General features: G+C 39.4%; 1 protein-coding gene across 10 annotated transcripts in view; it reads left to right on the forward strand.

Annotated features, from left to right (window-relative positions):
- The first annotated feature begins 2,855 nt into the window (after nucleotides 1-2,855).
- Nucleotides 2,856-26,767, forward strand: part of LOC117289250 (WD repeat-containing protein 97-like) — a 41,626-nt gene continuing 17,714 nt past the window's right edge. For 9 of the 10 annotated variants that reach the window (XM_033770279.1, XM_033770281.1, XM_033770280.1 and 6 more), the window contains exons 1-19: nucleotides 2,856-2,957; nucleotides 3,901-4,421; nucleotides 5,076-5,231; nucleotides 5,955-6,071; nucleotides 6,646-6,869; nucleotides 8,456-8,674; nucleotides 10,143-10,271; nucleotides 10,713-10,752; nucleotides 11,237-11,372; nucleotides 12,382-12,662; nucleotides 13,794-13,866; nucleotides 17,981-18,163; nucleotides 19,046-19,184; nucleotides 20,130-20,236; nucleotides 21,545-21,695; nucleotides 22,585-22,660; nucleotides 22,925-23,482; nucleotides 25,960-25,983; nucleotides 26,648-26,677. In XM_033770279.1, the coding sequence (XP_033626170.1) occupies nucleotides 4,185-4,421; nucleotides 5,076-5,231; nucleotides 5,955-6,071; nucleotides 6,646-6,869; nucleotides 8,456-8,674; nucleotides 10,143-10,271; nucleotides 10,713-10,752; nucleotides 11,237-11,372; nucleotides 12,382-12,662; nucleotides 13,794-13,866; nucleotides 17,981-18,163; nucleotides 19,046-19,184; nucleotides 20,130-20,236; nucleotides 21,545-21,695; nucleotides 22,585-22,660; nucleotides 22,925-23,482; nucleotides 25,960-25,983; nucleotides 26,648-26,677 (2,880 nt within the window). In that variant the 5' untranslated portion in view covers nucleotides 2,856-2,957; nucleotides 3,901-4,184. The remainder of the gene's footprint in view (nucleotides 2,958-3,900; nucleotides 4,422-5,075; nucleotides 5,232-5,954; nucleotides 6,072-6,645; nucleotides 6,870-8,455; nucleotides 8,675-10,142; nucleotides 10,272-10,712; nucleotides 10,753-11,236; nucleotides 11,373-12,381; nucleotides 12,663-13,793; nucleotides 13,867-17,980; nucleotides 18,164-19,045; nucleotides 19,185-20,129; nucleotides 20,237-21,544; nucleotides 21,696-22,584; nucleotides 22,661-22,924; nucleotides 23,483-25,959; nucleotides 25,984-26,647; nucleotides 26,678-26,767) is intronic. The other variant, XM_033770286.1, reaches the window with a different exon arrangement.

Raw genomic sequence — 26,767 nt, forward strand, 5'->3', positions numbered from 1 at the left:
ATAAAACAAAATTGTTGATCGTCCTTTTTTTTGCGGATGGGGAAGGGAGGGAGGGAGGTTTTTTTTAAAGTTATTTTTTATATTAGTTTTGTTGACATGCCAAAATGAAGTCAAGAATAAAGAAATCAACACAATCACTATAAAACAGAGGGTTTGTGTGTTTTTGATGTTTTTGTCAAGCAAATTTAACTCCTAGATGACATTTTCTGTGACTTTTTCAAACAATAAGCACAGTGTAGCCAAAGTAAATATTTGAAGAATTGTTTTTGCTTTGCCAACATGAACGGTCGGCGGGGACGATCAACAATCTTTTTTTTTTTCTGGCCTTAACAAATTATTTTATTTTTTGATAAAAACAATAGTTGGCGTAACATGGATTCTTGTTCATTGTTTTAAATCATTTTTTGTATAAGCCTCACTTCTTTAAATGTTTCCATGATACATAGGAAATGGTATTTTATGTTGTATGTTCTCATCCCTGCTCATCCAATTTCGTTTCAAAATGAATGCGATAGGATGCATCAGCATTCGGGGCGTCATTTAACGTCATGTCACTGTAGCTGGTCAAGTAAGATCGTTCAATTTCAGTAGGCCGCAAGATGAGCAAGACTCTTTCAGTTTCAAATTTTAGTCTTGCATTCCTACCCATGAAACAAAATAACTTAAACGGACCAGTTTTGAGAAAAAATATAGAACGAAATTGAGTCCTGCATATAGGGGGAAATGCGTGAATTTTAACGCTTTAGTGAGTTTTTGCTGAAATTGGCCGGGATATTAAACGTGGAATCACCCATGAAAAATCGATTGATTGAAAACCAGCACAGAGGATTTTTCATAACGATCTGCCAAGAAATATTGTCACTGCCTAAAAAAATAGAAACAACGTGTTATATATAATTTAAACAAAAACAGTTTGGGAAATAAAAATTAAACAAAACAACTAACAAAAGAGACATAATTATAGTATATTCTTATAATAGTAGACTATATTGTTTTATGAAACTAACGTGAAAAAATAAAAATAATGTCTAATGATTATCACTTTGTGCATGCGTGTTTATGACAATCTGCATCTGTAACGATTATTGTGGGTTATTTAGGCCTACCAGTAGCAAACTAGGCCTACCCCGTTCTAAGAAAACAATCACATGCAGGTCATCGCTCAAATTTAAAAAACTAACGTCAAACCACAAAGTGTAAAAACACACCACCAAAACGAGCAAACGTTTCAGCTCAAACCACCCCGCCCCCCCCCGAACTAAGCAGAATCAAGCCCCTTCATTTCCCTCTCTCTCTTGGATGCACAATGGTCCAAAAATCATGCGCCAAACTTTCATAATTCATCTAGGCCCTAATACAATAGATTCATCTAATAGATTGTGTTTTCGATTGTGTGGGAATTGGAGGAGGAGTGCCTCATGAAAACCGGCGGCGAGTGAAAAACACATTCCAGTTGTTTCTTCTTATGGTGTCCCCCATAGCAAGCATTCCAAACGGCTCAGCTGCTGACTGATCAGTGGCAATAAAAATGCAGGGAAAAATCAAAACCTTTGTGGCCTGAAAATAATATGGTTGGTTTTCAACCTTGTAATTCTTGTACAATTCAATTGTATAATTCAATTGAAACATAATAACTTTGTACATACCTGTTTTTTTTATGATTTATTTTCCTTAAAAATAATTGTCTTCAGGAACGCCCACATAACTAGGTCACTTGCGTATGGCTGGATTCCCTATATTCGTGACGTCACACATGCGTTACATATAATTATTTAAAGGCAGTGGACACAATTTGTAATTGTCAAAGACATAGTCTTGATAGTTGGTGTATCTCAACTTAAGCATAAAGTAACAAACCCATGAAAATTTGAGCTCAATCGGTCATCGACTTTGCGAGATAATAAGGAAAGAAAAAACACCCTTGTCACACGAAGTTGTGTGCGTTTTTGTTGATTTCGAGACATAAATTTCTAAATCTGAGGTTTCGAAATCAAATTCGTGGAAAGTTAATTCTTTCTCGAAAACTATGGCACTTCAGCGGTTGACGTTTCTCACAATGTTTTACATCATCAACCTCTCCCCATTACTCGTCACCAAAACAAGTTTTATGCTAATAATTATTTTGAGTAATAAATTACCAATAGTGTCCACTGCCTTTAATCATGAGTGAATTTGACAATAAAAGGAACACATTTGTCATCCCTGTCCCATGGCATAACAATTATTGTTCTCTGAAATAGTCCATGATTGTATCCAGTGATGACAACGTCACGTAGGGAATCCAGCCATGTTATCAGCAAGTGAGTGGGAGTTCCTCAAGACTATTATTATTTTAAAAGAAAATAAATCACAGGAATGTACAAACATTATTTTTTTCTTCTAATTGTGGGATGACAAGGTTTTACTGAAAAACATCATTACTTTTTATAACAGCAAACCTGGTTCATCCGTGACTGTGGCACATTCCTCTCCCTTCCTTCTTTCATCCCACACCGCAAAGCCAACACAATCATGTTTTACAGCTCAGGGGCCAATTTCATAGAGCTGCTCAAGCCAAAAATTTGCTTGAGCACAAAAATAGCTCGCTTATTTTACACACGTTACTGGCCAAAATTTCATGCCATATACATTGCTTGTGACTGGTATTTAGCTGTTGTTTACTAAGCATAACAATTGAGTGGATTCTTGGCCGGTAATCTGATTTTACTAAGCAAGGATTTTTTTGCTTAAGCAAAATTGTGTGTTTAAGCAGCTCTATGAAACTGGGCCCTGACCGCGTGAACGACCGTTAATGATTAATAGCGCCCTCATGTGATAGTTAGCATCCTCAATTAAACTTTCCATAGCGACGGAAAATGGCGGCGTCGACTCTTTTGACGGTAACCTCTTTTGACAGATTTAGTTCACTTCTTGAAAGAAAGTAACGAATCCTGATCGGCTTAGGTTTACAAGGCACGGTAAGTCAGTTTAATTAATTAATATGTATGCATTTATAATAACTTTCCACCCAACGTTTTAGTGCACACTTTGCTTAGGGTTTAAACAAAAATGTCCTACGAAACGGTGAAACTTTTTGAATGAATTTAAAAACCATTTTGAACAACAACACAATCATTGTGACAATCAGTATCAGTCACTTAAGTCAGGCATTCGATGCAGCAGCAGGGACCTATAGGGCTATGCTATGGCCCTAGCCTAGAGCATGCCTAGTGACGTGACACGCTGAAGTACAGCAGGAAATGTTTCAGTATCCAGCCACCACAAATTTTCTGCAGGGTGCTCAATGTTGTTTTTCTGCCGAATCGCACGTTTTTTTTCAGTTAAAAACGTGCGATGCGGCAGAAAAACAACAGTGAGTACCGAGCAAAAATTGCATTTTTGGACAATGTTTTTTAATTTCACTCAATAAAAAGGAAATGCAAGCATTATGAATATATGTTGAGTATGTGGGGAAAGTTTTGGTGGTGTAGTACAAAAGAAACTTCAGTTATTGCTGGCTAACGGACGTAAAACTTTCGCCTATCAACGCTGATTTGAAAAACGTAAAGCGTTAAGGAGGCCCAAAATATTAGACCCCTAAAAGGCTCACGGGGGAGCCTTATAGTTTCTAGAAGTAAATTGATTCCAAAATATGAAATTTTAAAAATAAAGCCAAACTGCCGATGCATACAAAAAGTAAAAATATTTTTGTTAATAAAGGAACATCACTTTTGTTTTGACTTGGTCATGATGTTGGTTGAGTCATAAGTTTTTATTTCTTACAATTACATTGATTTAGATATCAATATAAACCAAACATTTAATACAAAATGAATCGCATTATACAATCAAAATTACATAAATCAAAGATTGCAATTTATTTGTAATCAAAACTTATATTTACTTTTTCTTTTGATGCAGATACTGTGGTCTACCTGTGTCTGCCAGTTGAGTTAAGATGACATGCCACAAGGAATAATTGAATCAAAACACAAGAATGCCTATTGAAATGGATAGTTTGCAATAGAGAATAAATAGCACAGTGCTCATTATTTCTTACTTTATTAGGGGCTTCTCTATAACTGCTCAATTTTAAATCAACCCATTTGAGATCCAGCTGTATTGGGTCAAGGGTGAATGATTGTGCTGTAAATGGAGAAACCGAAACAAAAAGAACTTGTGAGCTTGAGTAGACCTTGTCAAGCATGAGTGATTCCGTGGCAAGGATCTTGAAGGAGCGAGAACGCCGTCCAGGACAGGCGGATGGCGAGGCAACGGGACGGTTCCTCTGGCGCATCCTGCGTGAGTCGATACGCAAGACGACCAAGGAGGTGGCCCGCGTCGACTCCATGGAGATTCACATAGGACACGGCATACATCACTTGCGTAAAATCAACCATGTTAACCCTCTGCTTGATGTCATATACAATGCGGAAACACAGGTACATTTACAGTTTTAGAAGTTAATGAATAATTTTAATGGTAAATAGAAATGTTTTATTTTAAAGAGGACTCTGGATGGTAGTTCAGGAAATTACAAGAGCCAAATTTCAAATTAAGCACAAAAACTTTCTTAGCACAGATCACTCTTGCTTGGCATACAAAGGTTATTAGCCAAATTACCGTACATGGACATTGTCATTGCTGTGACTGGTGCCCCACTCACTTCTTGCTGAGCCTAGGAATTCTGCCAAACAGCTTTATTAAATTGGGCTTTATTCTATAGGAAAATACTATAAAAATCAGGTCTTACCTAGGACGCGATCTTTGAGAAAGGTCAAGGCCATTCTCCTTTTGCAAAAGGATATTTGTAATGTCCAAGGGAATATCTGAATGGCTATTGTAAACAATTAAATGGCACCAAGAAGGAAGACTAGGGCAGCAAACCATGGCCTTCGTGGTCTCCATGTATTTATGGCCTGAAATTGCATTTGAAGACCTCTTAGTCAACTTTGCTTCGTTTGATTGCAGAAGTTGAAGCGGAGAAGTGATTGTTCTTAACATTTCCTGAATAAAGTTGACCACCGGAAAAAAAACAGCAGTTAATAATTGTCAAATAAAAGTCAGTGAGCTCACCTATCATTTTATGTTCCCAGGAATATTTAACAATTGACTGCCATGGGATTAACTTATACCACAAAGATGGCCGAGCCAAAGATCAAATTGAGCCGGAGGAACCAATTGGGAAACTTATGTACGCTCCTGAGGTGAAGAGATATGTCGGCTGGAACAAAGGGGAGGAATATCTGAAGGTAAGCCTTGAAAGTACTGTGGTATGTCGTGGTGGAGATGGCGGCCAATGCCAGAGGTCGATTGGGATAGCGTTTGAAATAGAAAATAATTCATAAAAATAACATGATATTTTTCCATCTCTTTCAGTTTAGTAAACACATATACTTTGTGTAGTCAATTATTTGTGGTATTTTTAGCAGTTTATGAAGGGTCTATGTACTTTTTGTAGGACAAAATATACAACGTCCACAGATTTACGTTAAACTTACACTGTTTGAAGAAAATGATAGTAGAAAGCTTCCCTGAAAATATTACTTGCCTAGGTGCTGCAGTTTTTGAGAAATTAGTAAAACAATGTAAATTAGAAAATAATTTTCGTCTCAGTGATCATGAGATGAAAATTATTTTAGCATGTAAAAACGTATTTTCATGACATTGTGTTACTCATTTCTCAAAAACTGCAGCACCTCAGCAAGTATTATTTTCAGGAAAGCTTTCTACTATCATTATCTTCAAACGGTGTAAGTTTAATGTAAATCTGTGGACGTTGTGTTTTGTGTTACGAAAAGTACAAAATTCATCCTGTGTGTGTTTTTCTTCAAATTGTCTGTGAATTACTTCTCATTCTAGACGCTCAATTAACATTCGCATTTCATTTTCAATATTAAGTGTGTGGATACATTATGAAACAAATGTTCAACATGACTTGAAATTACATTGTTTTGCATTTTCCTCCCTTGTAGATGTTTACAGCAGATTTTGACTTGATTTCCGAGGCCAAGTCTCCGCATCAGATCTTCTGTGCATTATACAACGAGCAACAGAATGAAATAGTAACGGCTGGTCAAGCATCCATCATGGTAAATGTCTCTAACCCTCTCTATTTCCCTGGGCCAAGTTAAGAGTCTAAAATAAAGGGGGGGGGGGGGTAGGGACCCAAGGCTTGTAGACCATTTCAGGAATTTTTACACACAGTAAATCCCGTCCCTGTAGATCATATTCTCACTTTGCAAAGTTTTAGATTCACATTGTTTGGTGCAAAAAGAGACCTTGCCTGTGCGAAAAGACCCTTTTGGTTTATGTCAAGCTCTGGTTGCTGAGACAACAGGGTGTGGGTTCGAATCCCGGTCATGACACTTACAAGTGTGTCCTAAGAGCAAGAGACTTCACTATATTTCTTGCCGAGTGATTTCGCTTAGTGTGCTACCTACTAGGCAGCACAGGCTGTATACTCCCCCAGGGAGCTGAGATGGTTCAAGGAATGAAATATCGGCCCCAGTGACCAGGGTTATATGTCGTTTGAAGTGCAATGATCATTTTTGGAACTGCACTTAATCAGAGTCGATGTTATTACTTGTAAAAGAGGGCAAACAAAATGTTGGATAAACTTATCTCAACAATTCCTCAAAACCGTTGCTGTTTTTCCAACAACAGTCGTGGTGTTTCCGCTACGGTGCCAAGCATCTCATTCCTAAAAAGTCTATCGACCCCAGTGGGCTGACAGCCGAGGACGTCTTCACGATGATAGCGCTGGAGAAGACGGCCAGTAGAGCTCAACGCTGTTTCGCCGTTCACGATACGGGGGTGGCTGTCTTCAATCTCTATGAAGGGAAGCTACTCTCGTACAAGAAGAACCTTCACGTCAGGAACATAACTAGGTGAGGTTTATGGTTAAGTTCGTTAGTCCGATAGTGGAGGTGCTAATATTACAGCACTTTTAATTTTTAGAATCAACTACAGCCCGGTTTATACTTCCTGCGAATGTGAATGTGAAGCGAAGTTTGATGTCACATGGCTGTTTTCACAGTGAATGTTTCGCAGGAGTTGAGCACGAGTCAACTGATGCGAATTATTCGTTGAGAATTTGTGACGCCAAAATTCCTATCGCATTTGCAGGATGTATGAACGGGGCTTGAGCCACGGTAATCCAACTTGCTATTAGTGTTTTCTTGTGTGGCATAGGGCCCAATTTCATAGAGTTGCTTGAGCACAAAATGTAGCTAAGTAGAGCAAAATAATGCTTACCAGAATGAGTTTACCAGGCAAAATACCACTTTACACGTACCATTTGTGATTGCTATCCTGCTATTTAATGCGTAACAGTAAATTGTTGAGCAATATTTTTCTGTTTAAGCAACTCTTTTAAATTGGCCCTAGTTTCATAAAGATGTTAAAGCGGTGGACACTATTGGTAATTACTCAAAATAATTATCAGCATAAAATCTTACTTGGTAACAAGTACTGGGAAGAGGTTGATGGTATAAAACATTGTGAGAAACGGCTCCCTCTGAAGTGACGTAGGTTTTGAGAAAGAAGTAATTTTCTACAAATTTGATTTCAAGACCTTAAGTTTAGAATTTGAGGTCTCGAAATCAAGCATCTGAAAGCATACAACTTTGTATGACGAGGGTGTTTTTTAATTTCTTAGATATCTCGCAACTCCGACGACCAATCAAGCTCAAATTTTCACAGGTTTGTTATTTTATGCATATGTTGAGATACACAAAGTGAGAAGACTGGTCTTTGACATTTACCAATAGTGTCCACTGTCTTTAAGCAGAAACTACTGCTTGACAAATTTTCTTTGCTGAGCAAAAATTGAGTGGGGCACCAATCACAACAATGTAAACTGAACGTTATTTTTGGCTAGAAACCTGTTTCTTTTCTATGCTTAGCAAGATTTTATGCCTATAGACTTTAAGCAGAAAATGTTGCATTGATATAAATTGAGGCCTTCTTTAATATCCCCTGATTTAAATGAACCAAAAGCAGTGACTGAAAGTAAAGATTAATGGGAGACTTTCTGGGACGATAGAGGGCAGCAGACTTACCGGGTAAATCCATTGTTCTCAGAATTATGCGCATGTTCAGAACTACGTAAACAATGGAAATTTACCCGGTATGTCTGCTGCCGCCTAGCGTTGGAAAGTCTCCTATAGTCTTGGATCCTTTTTTTCCCTCTGATTTGTACTTTGAAGTATCCCTTTCCATCTCTAAATAGATGGATTGCACCGAGCGTTATTGTCCGCCATATTTGATGAAGTGTGCTTGCGCGGAAGGCTATCATTGGCTAAGAGCTTTATGTAGCATATACATGTATGGACTTTTGCATTGTTTATCATCAAATATGGCGGTCGATGACGCTAAGTGAAATCCATAGCCTAATTGATGCAATTCAAGGAGTAAGGGTGAGAAGAAGCATCAGTCGATTTGGTTAATTTGCTTTTATTTTTTCTTCTCACAGCATTTTGTTCTTCAACCCCCTGAAGCACCTGGTCACCGGGGCCAGAGACGGTTCCATAAAGGTATGGGATGACGCCTGGCATGTCCTCCTGGTCTTCGTGGGTCACTGTGCGGCGATCACCGCCCTCTGCGCCTACCCCTACGGCCCTTATATCGTGTCTGCGTCGCAAGACTGTACGCTTCGTGTTTGGAGCCTGGAGACGTGCGACGAAGTGGAAATGTGAGTTTTTTTTTTTTTTTTTTTTTGAAAAATGAATTGAATTCTTACTGATATTGAACTTTGCTTCGTAGAAAGACAATACAAAAAGAGATTTGCAGTTGCTTTGCACGTGCAATAATCATCTAAAGGCAGTGGACACGATTGCTAATTACTCAAAATAATTATTAGCATAAAACCTTCTTGGTGACGAGTAATGGGCAGAGGTTGATGGTGATAATAATAATAATAATAATTAAAATTTATATTGCGCCCCTTACATACAAAATGGTCAGAGGCGCAGAACACTTGTTAAAAAGCACAGAGTGGAAGAAAAAGACAAAGAAAAAAGACTGGTCACCGGGCCAGTGCCCAAACAAAAGTATGGGGATACGTCTGTCCCACCAACAGAGAACTACTTATTACATAGGCCTATCTCTGCTGGCATCGGTAATGTTTTGACCTTTTCAGGTGACAGACGCCTCTAACCCTAACTATGCTAAAATTCTAAACTAACTGGCAAGGTGACCATAGAAGAAGACATAAAAGCTAAAAAGCGGTATTAAAAAGATAGGTTTTTATATTACATTTAAAAGAGATGAGTTTCTTTTCGCTACGTATGTGAAGTGGTAGCGCATTCCAGAGCTTAGGGGCTGCCACAGAAAAAGCCCTATCACCAAATGTAGTCAACATTTTACCAGAAGGATAATCCAAGAAAATACCACTATTCCCTGACCTAAGTTTATAAAAAGATACTTTCCGGATGGAAACAAGATCCTGTATATACTTTGGAGAAAGACCATGAATAGCTTTAAATGTCAACAACAGGATTTTAAAATGAATCCTGTGCGAAACAGGCAGCCAATGTAATTGACGAAGTACAGGTGTGATGTGATCAAATCGATGGTATAAAACATTGTGAGAAACAGCTCCCTCTGAAGTGCCATAGTTTGCGAGAAAGAAGTAATTTTCCACGAATTTGATTTCGAGACCTCAGATTTAGAACTTGAGGTCTCGAAATCAACCATCTAAACGCACACAACTTCGTGTGACATTTTCTTCGTGGTTTATTTTCTTTCATTATTACCTCGCAACTTCGATGACCGATTGAGCTCAAATTTGCACAGGTTTATAATTTTATGCATATGTTGAGATACACCAAGTGAGGATACTGGTCTTTGACAATTACCAATAGTGTCCACTGCCTTTAAGATTTTGGGTTGTACTTAAGGATCGCCTAACATCAAAAAGCCGAATGGCCACTTCATGGTGAGGGCTACACTTAACTGATTTGGGCTATCAGCCAAAATCAACTATCACCAGGGGCATGTTGCCACCTGCTTGGTGATGACACTTTGCTTTAACCCAAACAGACCACAACTGCTGTTGCTTTGAAATGAAGGTCAATTGGTAGATGTTTATAAGCTAGAGAAGACGAATCACAGTAGCTATTGTTCACAATGTCAAGTTGCATTATTTTATTTTCTGACAGGATTGAAACTGACGAGCCAGTAGAGGGTCTCGGCACGATCCTGCAGAAAGACAACATTCATTCAGTCTCGGCTAACACCGTGGATCTGTGGCGTCTCAGACACATCCACAACCTCTTCACAGCTGTCGGGTAAGTCATCAGCTCTCTCAGGGAGAATTGAGGGAGACAGAGTGATGGGGGAGGAGAATTTGACTCTTTACTATCACTCAATGGGTGCGTTCGATTAGCTTCCCCCGGGTCGACCCCGGTCTGCCCCCCGGTACGTTCGAATAGCTTTGGCGTCATTCCAGGGGCTCACCCAGGTCAGCCCCAAGTGCCCTGCTTGTGGAACGGGTCACTTGGGGGCTGGCCCGAGGTACATGACGCCACCACGAGTGGGTGAGTGATCGTTCGTTTAGCTCTTGTCAGGGGCTCACCCGAGTGAGCACTGCGGGTCAACACAGGGAAGCTAATCAAGTGCACCCTAAAGTCGGTGGAGTGCAAAGCAAAACAGTGTAGTTTTCTTGTTAATTTTTTAAGGTGAGAATTGCATCATCACTGTTCTTCTTCACTTTTGTTTTTGTCTTTCAGGAGCAAAGTGGCAAAAATAATGGTCACCGATCATCCAGACGTGAGTATAAAGTGTATTCCTCATTCCTTTTATGTAGTAGTTTAGACATAAACACTGATGATGGGGAAGGATGAGTACGGGGGAAGGAAAGGAATTGAAACACTAACATAAAATATGTTTTGAATATTTCCTCGACTGAAATAAAGGGGATTTAAAACTGGACTAGCACTGTAACCAGTAGAGACAGTCGGGAAAGCTATGACCACGAAAAACATTTAACGACTAGTCAACAAGTCCTTGCAGTTCCTAAAGCCCGGTTAATATTTTCTGTGAATGAGAATGCGATACAAATGTTGACATCTCTAGTTCGCAATAAAAAACAATTTCGCAACAATTGATACATGTATATATGCTCAACTCCTGCGAAACAGTCTCTACGAAAAACAGCCGTATGATGTCAAAGTTCGCTTCGCTATGACATTCCCATTAGCAAGTAGTATAACCCGGGCTTTAATCTGACATTTTTTCTCCGATAACCACTCAGATGCCAACTCGAGCAATCTGTATCTGCAAGGACAGCAGTGTACGGATCGTCACTCCTGGGTCCGGTGATGTACTGACTTCATTCCTTGCTTCCTCCAAACAAGGCGTATTAGATGCTGCCTATGCGGCTGCTGATAGTAAGTCCGATCTCTCAATTCTACAATCTTGAGGAGAGGGGGAAGGCCTGGGGGAGGGGGACTAGGGCTCAATTTCACAAAGCAATAAGATTCAGTTTATAATGAGCTGTCGATTCTTCCATAGTGGTTTGCATTGTGACATCACACGGTGCTTAGCAATTAAGAGTGATTGGCAGTTAAGATCGATCTTAACTCTTTGTGAAAATGAGGCCTGCAGCCGATTTCATGAAATTCTAGGATTAATTCTATCTTGAGTTAGGACGAGTAACTCATCCTAAATTAGCATGGGTTCAATGCAGCCTAACGTCTTCGGATACGGAATTTAACTCGTTGTAAAGCCCTAGGAATTATCCTAAGTTAGGATGAATTTGGTGAAATCGACGACTGGGAAACAAAGGGGGAACATTTGGAACTCAACAGACCTTCATGACTAGTGGCATAACCAGATACTTGTTGGGGGGGGGGGGGCTATTATTATTTAGGGGGCTATTTAATGTATGGAACCATTCATGTATGCATTAAAAACAAAATTTCATATGGGGGCAAGAGGGGGGAAAGGTTTTTTAGTGGGGGGGGGGGCTCTAGTCCCCTTTAGTTAAGCCAAAGTTTATGGCTGAGTTTGAGAAGCACTGTACAATCAGAATCTCCTAATACTTGTACTTTTGTGACCAGCCGAAGAACCATGTCACATGTGCAATTTTGTAGCTGGTAACCTGCTCATTTCTGCTTAGCATAAAATTTATAAGCGATGCTTTCTGTTTAAGCAGCTCTATGTGAAACTGGCCCCTGGTTATTTAAATATAGGCTAGTTTTCTCCAAACTGTTTTCACCCTCGATCGGCTCTTTTAGAAACCGGCTCGACTCTACAGACATTATAACATCAAACTATGGCGTCAAACCTCCCCTATTACAGACCTTTGAAAGTTTGTTACGACAGTTGTATCTCTAGGGTTAAAACACCAACATCTGTTAATCTCTCTGTGGTCAATTTTACCGTTCATTTTCCCAGATGTTTTGTTTGTTGTCTGCAAAACCGGTGACATCATCAAAGCGGACACCTCCAAGAACCCCGCCAGGGTCATGCGCGTCTGGAAACACGAGGGCCGCAACGAGAAGTCGTATCTTAACACCATCGCCCTGTATGAGTACGTCATCGAGCCAACGCAGACCTCGGACCTGCGCTGGAGCAAGACTAAGTCGAGAAATCGTACTTTACTGATCGGAGGCCGGAGAGATGGGAATGTTGCCGTGCTCCACTGGAACACGATGGAAGTGGTCTTCCAGGCAGATGTAAGTTAACAGTGAAGTTTACTTTTCTTAGTTTGAGGTGACGACAAGTTGCAGCACTCAAAATGTTCCAGTTGGAACGTTCTCCTCAGTAAAAGTTTTCACAATAGATGTTGCATCAGGGATAAAGAATATTCCAATCAAGGGTCTTGGGTTCGAATCCCACCAAAGTAATATGCCTGTGATCTTTTTCACAGGACTGAGTATACAGTGTTAAAGCCATTGGACACTTCGGTAATGTCCCAGGAAATGGGAGAAAATAACAGGAAAACCCACCCTTGTTTCTGCACGTTTCGCCGTGTCATGACATGTGTTTAAAATAAATCCGTAATTCTCGATATCGAGAATCGATATTGTTATAAGGTTTTCTCAAAAAGCAAAGCATTTCATGGAATAATATTTCAAGAGAAGTTTTTCACCATAACCTTCTGTAAACCCTGTAAGTTATTTGTAAATCTGTGAACTTTTAAATTTGTTTTTCTGTACCATAAGTGTCCAATGGCTATAACACATATTGGTGCACATGTAGGTAAAAACCACAATTGTGACCCACTCTGTGAAAATGAGTCAGATGTCGCCCAATGCATTATTAAGTAATGGACAGTTGAATGTTTTAAGATCTATATTTGCATGGTTAACCTTTAGAACACTTACTTTTAGGCAATAAAGCTATGAATACAAACATTTTGTGATCATACTTATGTCTAATTTGTATCCTTTTGCGCAAAATGGTAGTTTAAAACATCATTTTACTTGTAATTCAGGAAAAAATGATGTATTGGCTAATTTCAAACGGAAGTAACTCAGCGAATGCGATACACCCCAAAGCTAAGACACATATGTACCAAATTACTGCTGTAGGTGTGTTCTTTCCAGCCATGCATATACATGTAACTCAATCCTTGAAATTGTTAACATCCGACTCATTTTCACGTAGTGGGTCACAGTTGACCTTTTTTATATTGGGTGCAAAGTCTCTTCCCAACCTGGAGCAGTCGTGTTGGTGTAGTGGTACCTTTCCTCATGATATGGATTAGGTTTTCTTTTTTTCATAATGCACTCTCCGGTTAGCATCCCTTCTCCCCTAGACCATTTGTTATGTGACTTTACTTTATTCTGTCTCTTTCCTTATAGGCACATGGATTCAAGGGGGTACTTGGTCTTGTGGCCAACCCCAGGAATGACCAGTTAATCTCAACAGGTTTAGGTGAGTATTTCCTCCAACCAAATCAATTCTTCTTAAAGGCAGCGGACACTATTGGTAATTACACAAAATAATTATCAGCATAAAACTTTATTTGGTATCGAGGAATGGGGGAGGTTGATATTATAAAACAGTTTGAGAAACAGCTCCCTCTGAAGTGATGTAGTTTTCGAGAAAGAAGTAATTCTCCACGAATTTGATTTCGAGACCTCAAATTTAGAACTTGAGGTCTCGAAATCAAGCATCTAAACGCACACAACTTCGTGTGACAAGGGTGTTTTTTTCTTATTATTATCTCAAAAGTTTGATGACCGATTGAGCTCAAATTTGAACAGGTTTGTTAGTTTATGCATATGTTGAGATACACCAACTGCGAAGGCTAGTCTTCGACAATAACCAATAGTGTCCACTGCCTTTAAATCTTAATAACCAAATGCTCCCGGCCCTTCAGCTACTAAGACTGGTTGCATTGATGCCATCCCACCACAACATTACCAGAAAGCTCCATTAAGACTTTCCAAGTTTGGCCGCCAAAAAGTATACATCCTTTTTAGTGTCTGAGTGTAATGACATTGGCACTTCTTGGTTTATTAAGCAGTTGATCTGCCTTGGAAAGACAGCAACACTACTGGTTTATTCCTGATCCAATAAAAAGATTAGGGGCCATTCCTATTTGGAAAAGGAGTTACATTGATGTGACAGGTGTGAGTTGGTGAAGACAAAAGGACGTGTTATTATTTGCCCATTTCTTTAACTGAATGTTATTTCGATGTTTTGTAGCAAGCATGCAATTTGACAGCTCTTTTCTTCATTTCTTCTTAGAATACTATAAACTAAACCATGGTCTAACATTTTGTGTTTCAGGCAGTTTTCTCTTTTTGCATGTTTTGATTGTTATCTTTCGTCATGATTTCTTGTTTTAAATTCAGTATGATTCATTAAGATTCATTTAGATTCATTTAGATTTTTAAAGATTCCTTCAGATTCATTTAGATTAATTTTGATTAGTTTTAGATTCATATAGATTCATGTTTAGATTCATTTACATTTGTTTAATATTCTTGTCTCATTGATATTGTTAAAGGCAGTGGACACTATTGGTAATTACTTAAAATAATTATTACCATCAAACCTTACTTTGTGACGAGTAATAGGGAGAGGTTGATGGTATAAAACATTGTTAGAAACGGCTCCCTCTGAAGTGACATAGTTTTTGAGAAAGAAGTAATTTTCCACGAATTTGATTTCGATAAGTCAGATTTAGAATTTGAGGTCTCGAAAACCATCTAAGCACACAACTTCGTGTGACAAGGCTGTTTTTTTTTCTTTCACTATTATCTCGCAACTTGGACGACCCATTGAGCTCAAATTTTCACAGGTTTGTTATTTTATGCATATGTTGAGATACACCAACTGAGAAGACTGGTCTTTGACAATTACCAATAGTGTCCACTGTATTTGACCATTTTGTTGACCGTTTCATATTGTCTTTATTCTCGTCAAATGTTGGCTTGTTCTTATGTGATAAGATTATGGCATGCTGTACAATGGTAAGTGGGCTTGCAGTTGTCTCCCCTTCCACTATGCACCCCAGCCCGTCCCCCCCACCCCCCGCCCCCTCTCTCTCTCTGCTATAGCTCAATTGCCTCAAAATAGGGCTTTGTGAGTGTGCACAATGTGTTAGTATGTGGTTCAGCACTTTTTCACTCATCTCAGATGGGCACTCCAGACATGCGCCAAACCAAATTCTGAATTAAGTACATGAAAAGTTAGATGTCTGAAACAGTTTGGACACGCAACAAGATCAACTGCAGCAGTTGTTCGGAATTACTCAGCTGAAGCGCCTTCAGACGTCGATCTTGTCATAACTCGAGCCATTAAAATGTTATGTTAAGTTCGCCAGTCTGAAACCAAAATTTATTTGGGTCGAGCTAGAGTCGCTCCTCATCTAACTGGTTGGGCGCAGCTCTGAGGCCCCCATCTGAAACGGTTATCACAGCAACAACCACAGACTGACAACTACGTGTAGCTCATGACATTTTTTCACTCTGGATTGAGTATTGTTGTACTGCATTGTTGACTCGTACAGTACCACCCCACCCCCCCTTTCCCGTGCTCCATCGATGACTGTGTGTGTGGTGAAACAGTGTTGAATGACTACCGGCTTTGGGTGTTTGGGTTAGCAGTGGTTTGCTTCAATGCCTTCCACCTCTAGGACTTCTAGGACTAATGTGGATTTGGTTTTCAGTCTGCGTGGGTCTTCTCTGGAAATAATTCTCTGGGGTTTTCTGCCCACATCTAAAAACTGAATCTTCCTGCCTTGTCTTCTCTACATGGGCTTCTTGGCTGGTACAGTGATTAAATTTTCTTCACCAGAATAAATTAAATGAAATCTGAATTGTGGGAGCTCCAACTAGTGTTTCCAAATTCAAAATGAGTTATCCAGATAATAACCAGATACCCGCTCGACTAATATCAGACTTGTACACTCTGTTACCTGTTCATGTTTGTTGTGTTGTCATTTAGCCTTCGAGAAAGACTCTTCTAGGGTCGAAACGTCAGGCCATTAACTATTTTTTGCAAGTCTGATCACTTTACAATAACATTGCTGTCTCGCAAGCCCCAATCTCCATCCCTAGTGTGTGTCTGTTTTGTGAGTTTGTTTCAAACTCTTGCTATCTGAGAAGCAAGTCCTGCACCTTTATTCCTTAGTGACTATGTCAAGAATACTTTGGCCGTGATCATTCACCCAGATCATTTACAAAGCATCTGTGCAAACGATTTGTCAAACTACTGCACCCAGCACCAGCAACATTATATATTTTCAGAACAATAGTCGAAGGGAAAAATGTTAAGAGAAATAAGCAACAAGCCCTCAAAGAAAAAATCACATCATACCAGACACTTGGGCTGGCTAAGTAAAGCATGTGGAGCTGTCTAAACATACCTTGCAGGAAAAAATACTTGGCGCTTGGAAATGCCCGTAGCCTGTGATAATGGGCTATATAAGAGCCCAGGGGCCGATTTCACCAAACTCTTCCTAACTCAGTATTAATCTTAGGATGGTAGGAAGAGTTAAGTTCCTTATCCATAGACGTTAGGACGCATTGAACCCATCCTAAGTTAGGACGAGTTACTCGTCTTATCTCGAGATAGGATTAATCCTAGCGTTTTTGTGAAATCGGCTGCAGTATCGTTAAAAACAGCCGCATGCACCAGCTCAATGGGAACCTGAATTAGACTCTGAGTTTATCACTTCTGGCAAAACTTCCAACAGTTCAATGTCCCTTTATTTAGAACATAGTCAGTTTGACACATCTTTCTGTGCGCAGTATAAAGAAACACCGTTGACCACCAAAAGGCTTGGAGTGTTTTGTTTGCCTCCAGTTCACCAGAATATTATCACATTATTTCCAATTCCTTTGCCACAGCCAAAAGAAGTTTTTTTCTTCTTTTTTTCTCTCTCTTTTTAATTATTTTCCACTTAAAGGCAGTGGACACTATTGGTAATTACTCAAAATAATTATCATCATAAAACCTTTCTTGATTACGAGTAATGGGTAGAGGTTGATGGTATAAGACATTGTGAGAAACAGCTCCCTCTGAAGTGACGTAGTTTTCGAGAAAGAAGTAATTTTCCACAAATTTGATTTCGAGACCATCAAGCATACAACTTCGTGTGACAAGAGTGTTTTTTTCTTTCATTATTATCTCGCAAATTCGACAACCGATTGAGCTCAAATTTTCACAGGTTTGTTATTTTATGCATATGTTGACATACACAAACTGTAAAGACTAGTCTTTGACAATTACCAATAGTGTCCACTGTCTTTAATTTAACAACAGGGCCCAATTTCATAGAGCTGCTTAGACACAAAAAGTAGCTAAGCACAACAAAATTATGCTTACAAGAATAATTTTACCAGCCAAACTGCTATGTCACATGCAGAATTTGTGACTGGTATCCTACTCATTTCCGCTAAGCTGAAAATCCTTAAGCCATATTGTCTGCTGAAGCAGGTCTATGAAATTGGGCCCAGGTCTAATAAAATGAGTTAATAGAAAATTCTTGTTTTAATCTGAACTTTTGTTTTGCCTTTCCCTCCTCTCGCCGCAGACAATGTGATCAAGGTGTGGCGTGTGTTCCCATTTGCCGAGGAGTCCCTCGCCCCCTTGATGTCCTTCTACTGCGCCCACACCCCTCTGCGCATGACGGTCTTAAGGACAACGCTCTGCGTTGCGTTTCAAGATGAGTCATCAGCCACTTACAGTATCGTCCATTACAATCTCAAGAACAAACGTAAGTCAATAGTTTTTTATTTTTGCAACCGGTGATAAAGAATATAATTTGTTTTTACCCTTAAACTTATTAACAGCATGTATACTCCATGAAGTGTCGACATAAAAAAGGATGTAATTTTATAGAACTTTGCCCTTAGCACTTACAAAAACCTTGCTTAAAAAGAACATGTGAGACACAATGCTTACGGCTAGTTTTTCTCTTGCATTTGCTTAGGAAATGTGTTAAGTAACATTTGCGGCATAACAGTAGTTGTGCCCAAGTCATAAAAAATACCTCATTGCTGTACTAACAAACAAGATTTGTAGAAATATTGCGTGAGTCCTTCTAAATGTTTTATTAGATTGATTTTAATATATATTTTGGTTGCAGTAAAATGATGTGTGTATCTATTTGCTGGGTAGATTATGTTCTTTAGAGAACTTTTCTTGTTATATATATTCTACTGCCGCAGAGTAGATTTTTCAGAATTTGGGCGACTTCTCTGTTCAGAAAGAACTGTCCTGCTTATTAACTACCGCCTGAGCAGATAGTATTTCCAATTACATCCGGCTCTTGGCGACGGGGGTCCGCGATTCGCCCCTCCCGGCCGAACGCCTGGTCCGATTCGGCCAGAACTTTCGCACACGAGAGAGGACGTACCCAGCAGCGACCCCTGTGATCGGGGGCCCACCCGGTTGATGCCGCCGGGCGACGCACCTTCCCGAAGTTTGCGTAAAAACCACCGATTTGGGGCGTTGTAGCCAGGACTACTGCTTTCACTTTAGTGGATTGAGGTGACTTCTTATTTATTAATTTCGCTACGGGGGAGTGGGTTCGTAATTGGTCTTCCCTCAGTCATCCTCAGGAGTTTGATTTTGTTGTTATTTGATTTGTTTGCAGAGCGCAACGATCACAGCCCAAACGAGGACCACATTGACACCATCACTGGCTTGGCCTGCAATCCACGCATGGGAGTCTTTGGATCATCTAGCACTGACGGAACCATCAAGATCTGGGACGAAGACAATAACCTCATCAAGTGAGTCTAACTGCCCCAAATTTTATCACTCAGTTTTTATCTGTGGGTCTTTACCTAGCAAGATCCCACTTATCTGCAAGAATTTATAAGGAACACGTTGCCTTGGATTGGACGAGTTGGTCTATAAAAAGTGTTTGAAACCATTTGTTATGAAATGCATATGGTTAGAAAGATGTTTTCAAAGTAGAATGTAATGATCCACACAAGTATCACTCAAAATTGCACGGTTTTCCTTTTATGTCGCGAACTAACACGGTCTGGAATTAAATCGATCATAAAATGGTCAACCGTGTTAGTCGATGAGGTAAAAAGAAAACTACGCAATTTCGAGGCATACTCATGTAGATCGTTGTATTCTACTTTTACAACATCTTGCTATCTATATGCATTTTGTAAAAAACGTTTACAGAACGCTTTTCAAAGACCAACTCGACCGATCCAAGGCAACGTGTTCCTTTACTGTTTCGTATACACCAACTCGTCAACATACATGTAGGTCAGCTACCCACAACCTCATCGTCCATTCAGAGGTTCTCTCACAGTTTCATGGTGAGCGCAGCTTCTCCTTCATCGATCCTTCTCTCTGGAACGCTCTACCAACCTGGATTAAAAGCTCTCCTTCTGTTGACTCTTTCAAACTAAACCTTAAATCGATTCTCTTCCAAGAACACTGTCAATCTTAACTCAAACACAAACTCTTTCTACAACTTTCTTCTTAAAGCATTTTGAGACCGTTTTTCATAATTTTTTTTTACAATATACTGCAAAGAAAATTACCGCCATGGTCACTGACAATTAAATTATAACTAAACACAATTATTAAACAGTAACTTCATTAAAATCTCAGAGCAAACTTGCTTCTTTTTGTCTACTAAAACTTCTCCTTTGGGGTTTCTGTTCAGAAATTAATATTTCTTTTTGTCGGTTATTTTCTACTCTCTTCAGGTCAATCAAGCTGAATGCAGAGGCACTGAGTCTCAACTTCTGTAGTCAGAAGGGCGACTTGTTGGTAGGAGTTGGGAATCATATACATAGAATAGATCATAGCAGCTGTAAGTATGGACATCATTAAATCAGCCGTATGTTTGACCGTGTGAGGGCGCTCTCAAACATTTTTGTTTCACTTCGGGACAAAGACAATAATCTCATGAAAGACAGTGGACACTATTGGTAATTGTCAAAGACAGTCTCAACATATGCATTAAATAACAAACCTATGAAAATTGCGAGATAAAAATGATAGGAAAAACACCCTTGTCACACCATGTTGTGCACTTTCTAATGCTTGATTTCGAGACCTCAAGTTCTAAATCTGAGTTCTTGAAGTCAAATTTGTTGAAAATTACTTCTTTCTCAAAAGATAAGTAACTTCAGAGGAAGCAGTTTCTCACAATGTTTTAAACTATCAATCTCTCTCAAAGTTTTTATGCAAAAAAAAACTCCACTGCCTTCAAGTGAGTCTATAAAGCCCCCAAATTACATCACTCAGTTTTTATCTGTGGGTCACTACCTACAAGCTCCCACATATCTGCAAGAACTTGTTGTTCCGTATACACCAACTTTCAGGAATTCGGGGGGAATTTTCATTTATACCCAAAACAGTTATTAATAAATGGAACACAGAACCAGCACAGACATCATCTCAATTGTGGACGATAAGACCTTTAAAGGAGCCGTTATAACCCACCTCTCAAGTAACTTAAAAGTATGGCGCAACAAAAGTGACAGAATGACGCTTAAACTGTGCAGGACGAATAACTTATACTCCCTGAGGTGATAAAAATACTATTGAGAGCGCCCTCATACGATCAAGGCAGATCGACGTAAGAATTGCATCCAGGATAAAGAATATATATTTAGTGTTTACTCTACAGTGGTGTTTGCTAAGCCTGTATACTCTGTGCTTTCTGTTCCTGCTAGAAGAAATCCACATGCATATTAATTTGGTGGGATTCGAACCCACATCCCACTGCCATATGTGGAGCAGGTGTCTTTCGACTAGACCACCGAGCTGCTTTGTGAAAAAAAGGCCATTCCGAATCCAGTAATTAGCAGCGGGTACCAAAAACAAAACTGTAGTCGGGGATATTGAAAATGATCCAGTGTTTTCTTTACATTTGGAAAAATATTGGTGTAATACTAAAGAAACTTCTGGAAACTGAATCTGCTAGGTTAAAAAAACGTAAGGCTTGGTTTTACAATGGAGATTTTTGCTTTGGTTGAAAAATATTTGGCAAAGATATTTGATGCTTAGATAAGACAATGAGGTACAATTGAAGAAATTAGTAAATGATAAAATGATGAATCATTTGTTTATTATAAATTAAACATTGTTAATAGCATGTATCTTTCCTTTACAGTTATGCCGAGATTGTACCTGAGGAAGATGGTATCCATGGTGTTTCCCGAGGTACCAATCGAGACGCCAATACCCATCGACGTTGACAAAGTACGAGCGTTATCACCCATGAGTAACAAGAGACTCAAAGCCGCTCACTCATCAAATTACAAGTGAGTCACCAAAACCTTGCTTTCCTTTGCTTTCCTTGTCTTTTCTTTGCTTTGCTTTGCTTTGCTTTGCTTTGCTTTGCTTTGCTTTGCTTTGCTTTCCCTCCCCTGCCTTTCCTTTCCTTTCCCTTCCTTGCCTTTCTTTTTCTTGCCTTTCCTTGCATTTCTCTGCCTTTCCCTTCTTTGCCTTTCCCTTCCTTGCCTTTACTTTCCTTGCCTTTCCTTTCCTTTCCTTGCGTTTCCTTGCCTTTCCTTGCCTTTCCTTGCCTTTCCTTTCCTTGCCTTTCCTTTCCTTGCCTTGCCTTTCCCTTCCTTGCATTTACTTTCCTTGCATTTCCTTTCCTTTCCTTTCTTTTCCTTGCCTTGCCTTTCCCTTCCTTTCCTTGCGTTTCCTTGCCTTTCCTTGCCTTTCCTTGCCTTTCCTTTCCTTGCCTTGCCTTTCCCTTCCTTGCATTTACTTTCCTTGCATTTCCTTTCCTTGCATTTCCTTTCCTTTCCTTTCCTTTCCTTTCCTTTCCTTGCCTTTCCCTTCCTTGCCTTTCATTTCCTTGCCTTTCCTTGCCTTTTCTTTCCTTGCCTTTCCTTGCCTTTCCTTGCCTTTCCTTGCCTTGCCTTTTATTTCATTTCCTTCCTTTGAGTGCAGCCTACAAATCATGAGTGATGACAAACACACTGCCAGATACACTGGGGCGAACCCCTTTTCTTAGCAATGAGTGTGTACTGGGGTCTTTTTTTTATAGTGCAATGATAGTTTTTTATAGCAACACAGGTAACCCACAGCTGTACACTCCATCCGAAGGGTGAAAGCAATAGGCCCTTATTTTATAGGACACAAGTGTCATAGACCTTATCTGTGAAATCCAGCCCTATGTTGTTTGTGTCCTGTCTGCAGATTTGATCATTTTGTGGATGTACTTACTGAGGAGGAGACGGAGGAACTAACTAGAGAGAAGAAACTTAAAGAAGCTGTAAGTCACATTTTTAAATCGATAGAAATAGAAGGAATATGTTTAACAATAAACTTTACTAAATGAATAGTATCCTTTTCTGGTATTAAATGAACGGTTCCTGAAAGTTTTGTTGCAGGACAAAAAACTCCAATGAAGAAAACCTTCCTAATCAGTAATGAAGCTCTTGATTCTTAGCTGAAGTAAAAACACAGGTCAAGATACAACCAAGAAAACTAAATTTTATTTTCTCTGACTTTGAAGAATGTTTATTTTTCCTTGTAGGCGTTTACATTATTGGATTCGAGAGAGGAAGAGCTGCGAATGCTCCGTGACGGCGACTTCGACCAGAAACCCAAGAAGGCCGTCGTCTCTGCCGCCAAGATCAAGAAGCAAGCCTTCAAGCAGTACTGGAACATCGTCCACCTCGACACCGATCATCCCAAGATCCCAGACCAGGATGACTTCAATCCCGATGCGGGAGATGAAGACGAGGAGTCCGAAGCTGCCTGGCGAGCTGATCGAGAGCCTTCCGGATTCTTCCCCCATCCCTCGACGGTCCGCAGACCCAAACCTCCAGAACAACCAACAATCTTTGAGACACAGCTGAAGGAGGAAGATTACGAGGATGGGATCCGAGAGACGGTTGAGCAAGTTGAGGTCCCGCCGCCACCGTCAAAGCAGAAGCCGACACGGCTTCCCATCAATCCGTCCGGGTTTATCCCAAACTCCGTCTTGATCCGGTTGCTGTGGCCATCAGAGGAGACTGAGAAGATGAAGGAGCAGTACAAACCGCCATCTCTGAGCGACGATCAGCTGGCTCAGATTGCCAAAAGGAGGCGGGTCAGTAGAAAGAGCAACTTCTTGCTTGCTCTTATTAGTTTAGCTGTATTAAACACTAACCTTGAAAAGTCCATCAAAATACATTGATGGATTTTGAAGGACTTACGGGGGGCCTGTGTAGCAAATCAAGTTTCTGTTCTGATTCTGGAAACCCTACAGACAAGAATCCAAAATTTTTAACAACATTTGCACATTGCTTAAAGCCATTATACACTTTCGGTATAGAAAAAAAAACAGATTTACAAATAATTTACAGGGTTTACAGAAGGTAATGGTGAAAGACTTCTCTTGAAATATTGTTCCATGAAATGCTTTACTTTTTGAGAAAACATTAAATCAATATAAATTCTCGTTAGCGAGAATTACGGATTTATTTTAAACACGTGACACGGTGAAATGCGCGGAAACAAGAATGGGTTTTCCCGTTATTTTCTCCTGACTCCGATGACCGATTGAACCTAAATTTTCACAGGTTTGTTATTTTATATATAAGTTGTGATACACGAAGTGTGGGACTTGGACAATACTGTTTACCGAAAGTGTATAATGGCTTTAAATGCACTTTATCATTTCTGAACCACAATACATTTTTAAAATTTTTTTTTACAGCAAATACCTTATTTCTAAACTCACATCTGTCGGTAGTATTCACTTTACTTGAAGTAACTCAAATTTTGCAAAGCAAAGCAAAACATGTTTGCGAAGGGTTTGTTTGGAGACTAATGCTAATTAGGTTATACTTTTATTAGTACAGAATCCTCATTCAGTTTTTATTTATTTATTTTTTGGGGGAGGGGAGGGGGTTGGGGCCTACATTTACTTTGCCTGCTAAAAATGCTCAAGAGACTGACTTACATTGTAAAAGGACCTGAGACTTGACCTTGATTGACTTGAGACTTGACTTGAGGCTTGACCTTAAAGGACTTTAGGCTCGACCTTAAAGGACTTGAGACTTGACCTTAAAGGACCTAAGACTTGACCTTAAAGGACTTGTGACTTGACCTTAAATGACCTAAGACTTGACCTTAAAGGACTTGAGACTTGACCTTGATTGACTTGAGACTTGACTTGAGGCTTGACCTAATAGATTGGGACCTGACTTGAGGCTCAAACTTAAAGGACTTTAGGCTTGACCTAAAGGACTTGAGACTTGACCTTAAAGGACCTAAGACTTGACCTTAAAGGACTTGTGACTTGACCTTAAATGACCTAAGACTTGACTTTAAAGGACTTGAGACTTGACCTTAAAGGACCTAAAACTTGACCTTAAAGGACTTGAGACATGACTTGAAGATTGAACTAATAGATTTGGGACCTAAATTTAGGATTTACCTTAAAGGACTTGAGACTTTACCTAAAGGACCCCCCCCCCCCCCCCCCATTTTATGTATTTATGACCAAGCAATGAGTTTGAGCTGGCCTTAATTCAATGTTGCAGGTGACTCATTGGACAAATAACACACATTTTAGGACATCGCAGGTATACAGACCTTTATCATAGTGCAGCCATCTTGTTACACTCCCGTTCAAACCATCGCAACCAAATCAAGGCTTTAAGTCTTGGCTCCTTTTTGGTTCTATGCAAATCTGTGTCAAGTACATTCAGTGGACACTGGGAACATGACCAAGATGGCGGCAAAGAGATAAAGGTTTAAAGGCACGGACACTTTTGGTAATCACTAAAAATATATCAACCAACAAAAAATTACTTGGTAACGAGCAATGGAGAGCTGTTGAAAGTATAAAACATTGTGAGAAACGACTTCAACATAGTTTTTGAGAAAGAGGTAACTTCTCACTATAAAAGATTTGGATCTGAGAAAGACTTCAGGCCTGAGAAACTTTCTGTGACATCTGAAAGCACACAAGTTTGTGCAACAAGGATGTTTTTTCTTCATTATTTTCATGTAACTTTGATGACCAATTGAGCCCAAATTTTCACAGAACTCTGGTCTTTGACAATAACCAATTTAAAGACAGTGGACACTATTGGTAATTGTCAAAGATTAGTCTTCACAGTTGGTGCATCTCAACATATGCATAAAATAACAAACCTGTGAAAATGTGAGCTCAATCGGTCGTCGAAGTTGCGAGATAATAATGCAAGAAAACACACCCTTGTCACACGAAGTTGTGTGCGTTCTGATGCTTGATTTCGAGACCTCAAATTCTAAACTTGAGGTCTCGAAATCAAATTCGTGGAAAATTACTTCTTTCTCGAAAACTACGTCACTTCAGAGGGAGCTGTTTGTCACAATGTTTTATATCATTAACCTCTTCCCATTACTTGTAATCAAGAAAGGTTTTATGATGATAATTATTTTGAGTATTTACCAATAGTGTCCACTGCCTTTAATTAATAAGTAACACAAGGGGTGCTTAGCCAATGGTTTATTAATTCACTCTAAGTAACCCTTTTTTTTTTCTTCTCCACTGCACCTGCAAATTTTCTCTCTTTAACGCTCTCGCCACTGCAGCCGAAGTCCATGGACAGCCCAGAGGTGATCATTTATTTGTTTTATATTATTATCAATTTGTCAGACTTTTCTCATAACAATGCAACAATGTCATATTGCAAATGTGAAGCAACATCGTGTCTCGTACCGGCTGTGTAAAACCATCCAGGTTACATATTTTTTATTAGCGAGATACAACCATTTGACACTTTGAAAGTCCTTTGTAACAAAAAAGCTATTTAAGAAGATATTTTTTGTGTTACCCCATTTAAAAAAGAAATGCTTCGAGGCAATCTTGAACCAAGCAAACTTCTAGACAACAATTTTGATTAATTAATAGATTTAAGTTTATGCATCTGAGATGAAGAATATAATTTGGTTCTTGATCCTTATTTGATGTGTATTGACCACTGTAAGAGTCCATATGCAAATCACTCGGGTGGGATTCGAACCCATGACCTTTGCATTGCAAGAGCAGATGTCTTGCCACTATACCACTGCCTAGCCTGGTGGCTAGAGGCAATTTGAATCCTTTGTTTTAGTAGATTTAAAAGACTACATAACATACATGTTTATTTTTTACTCATTTCAAATATTTCAAAGACACATTGTTTCTGTATACTTCAAGGCAAATGTGAACCCAACAAACCTTCAAATAATACTCCATTTTGTTTTTCTAATGTGACCTTTAACCTTTGAACCCTTTTAGCGGGTCATTGTTTGGAGTGACGAGGAGGAGGTATTGTACACATTCAAAAACGTTGTTTTGATTTCTTTTGGTTTGAAGCATGCTGCTCGTTCAATAGCAGAATCAACATCTAAGTAACCA

This window comes from Asterias rubens, chromosome 4 (assembly GCF_902459465.1).
Source record: "Asterias rubens chromosome 4, eAstRub1.3, whole genome shotgun sequence".
Lineage (NCBI taxonomy): Eukaryota > Metazoa > Echinodermata > Asteroidea > Forcipulatida > Asteriidae > Asterias > Asterias rubens.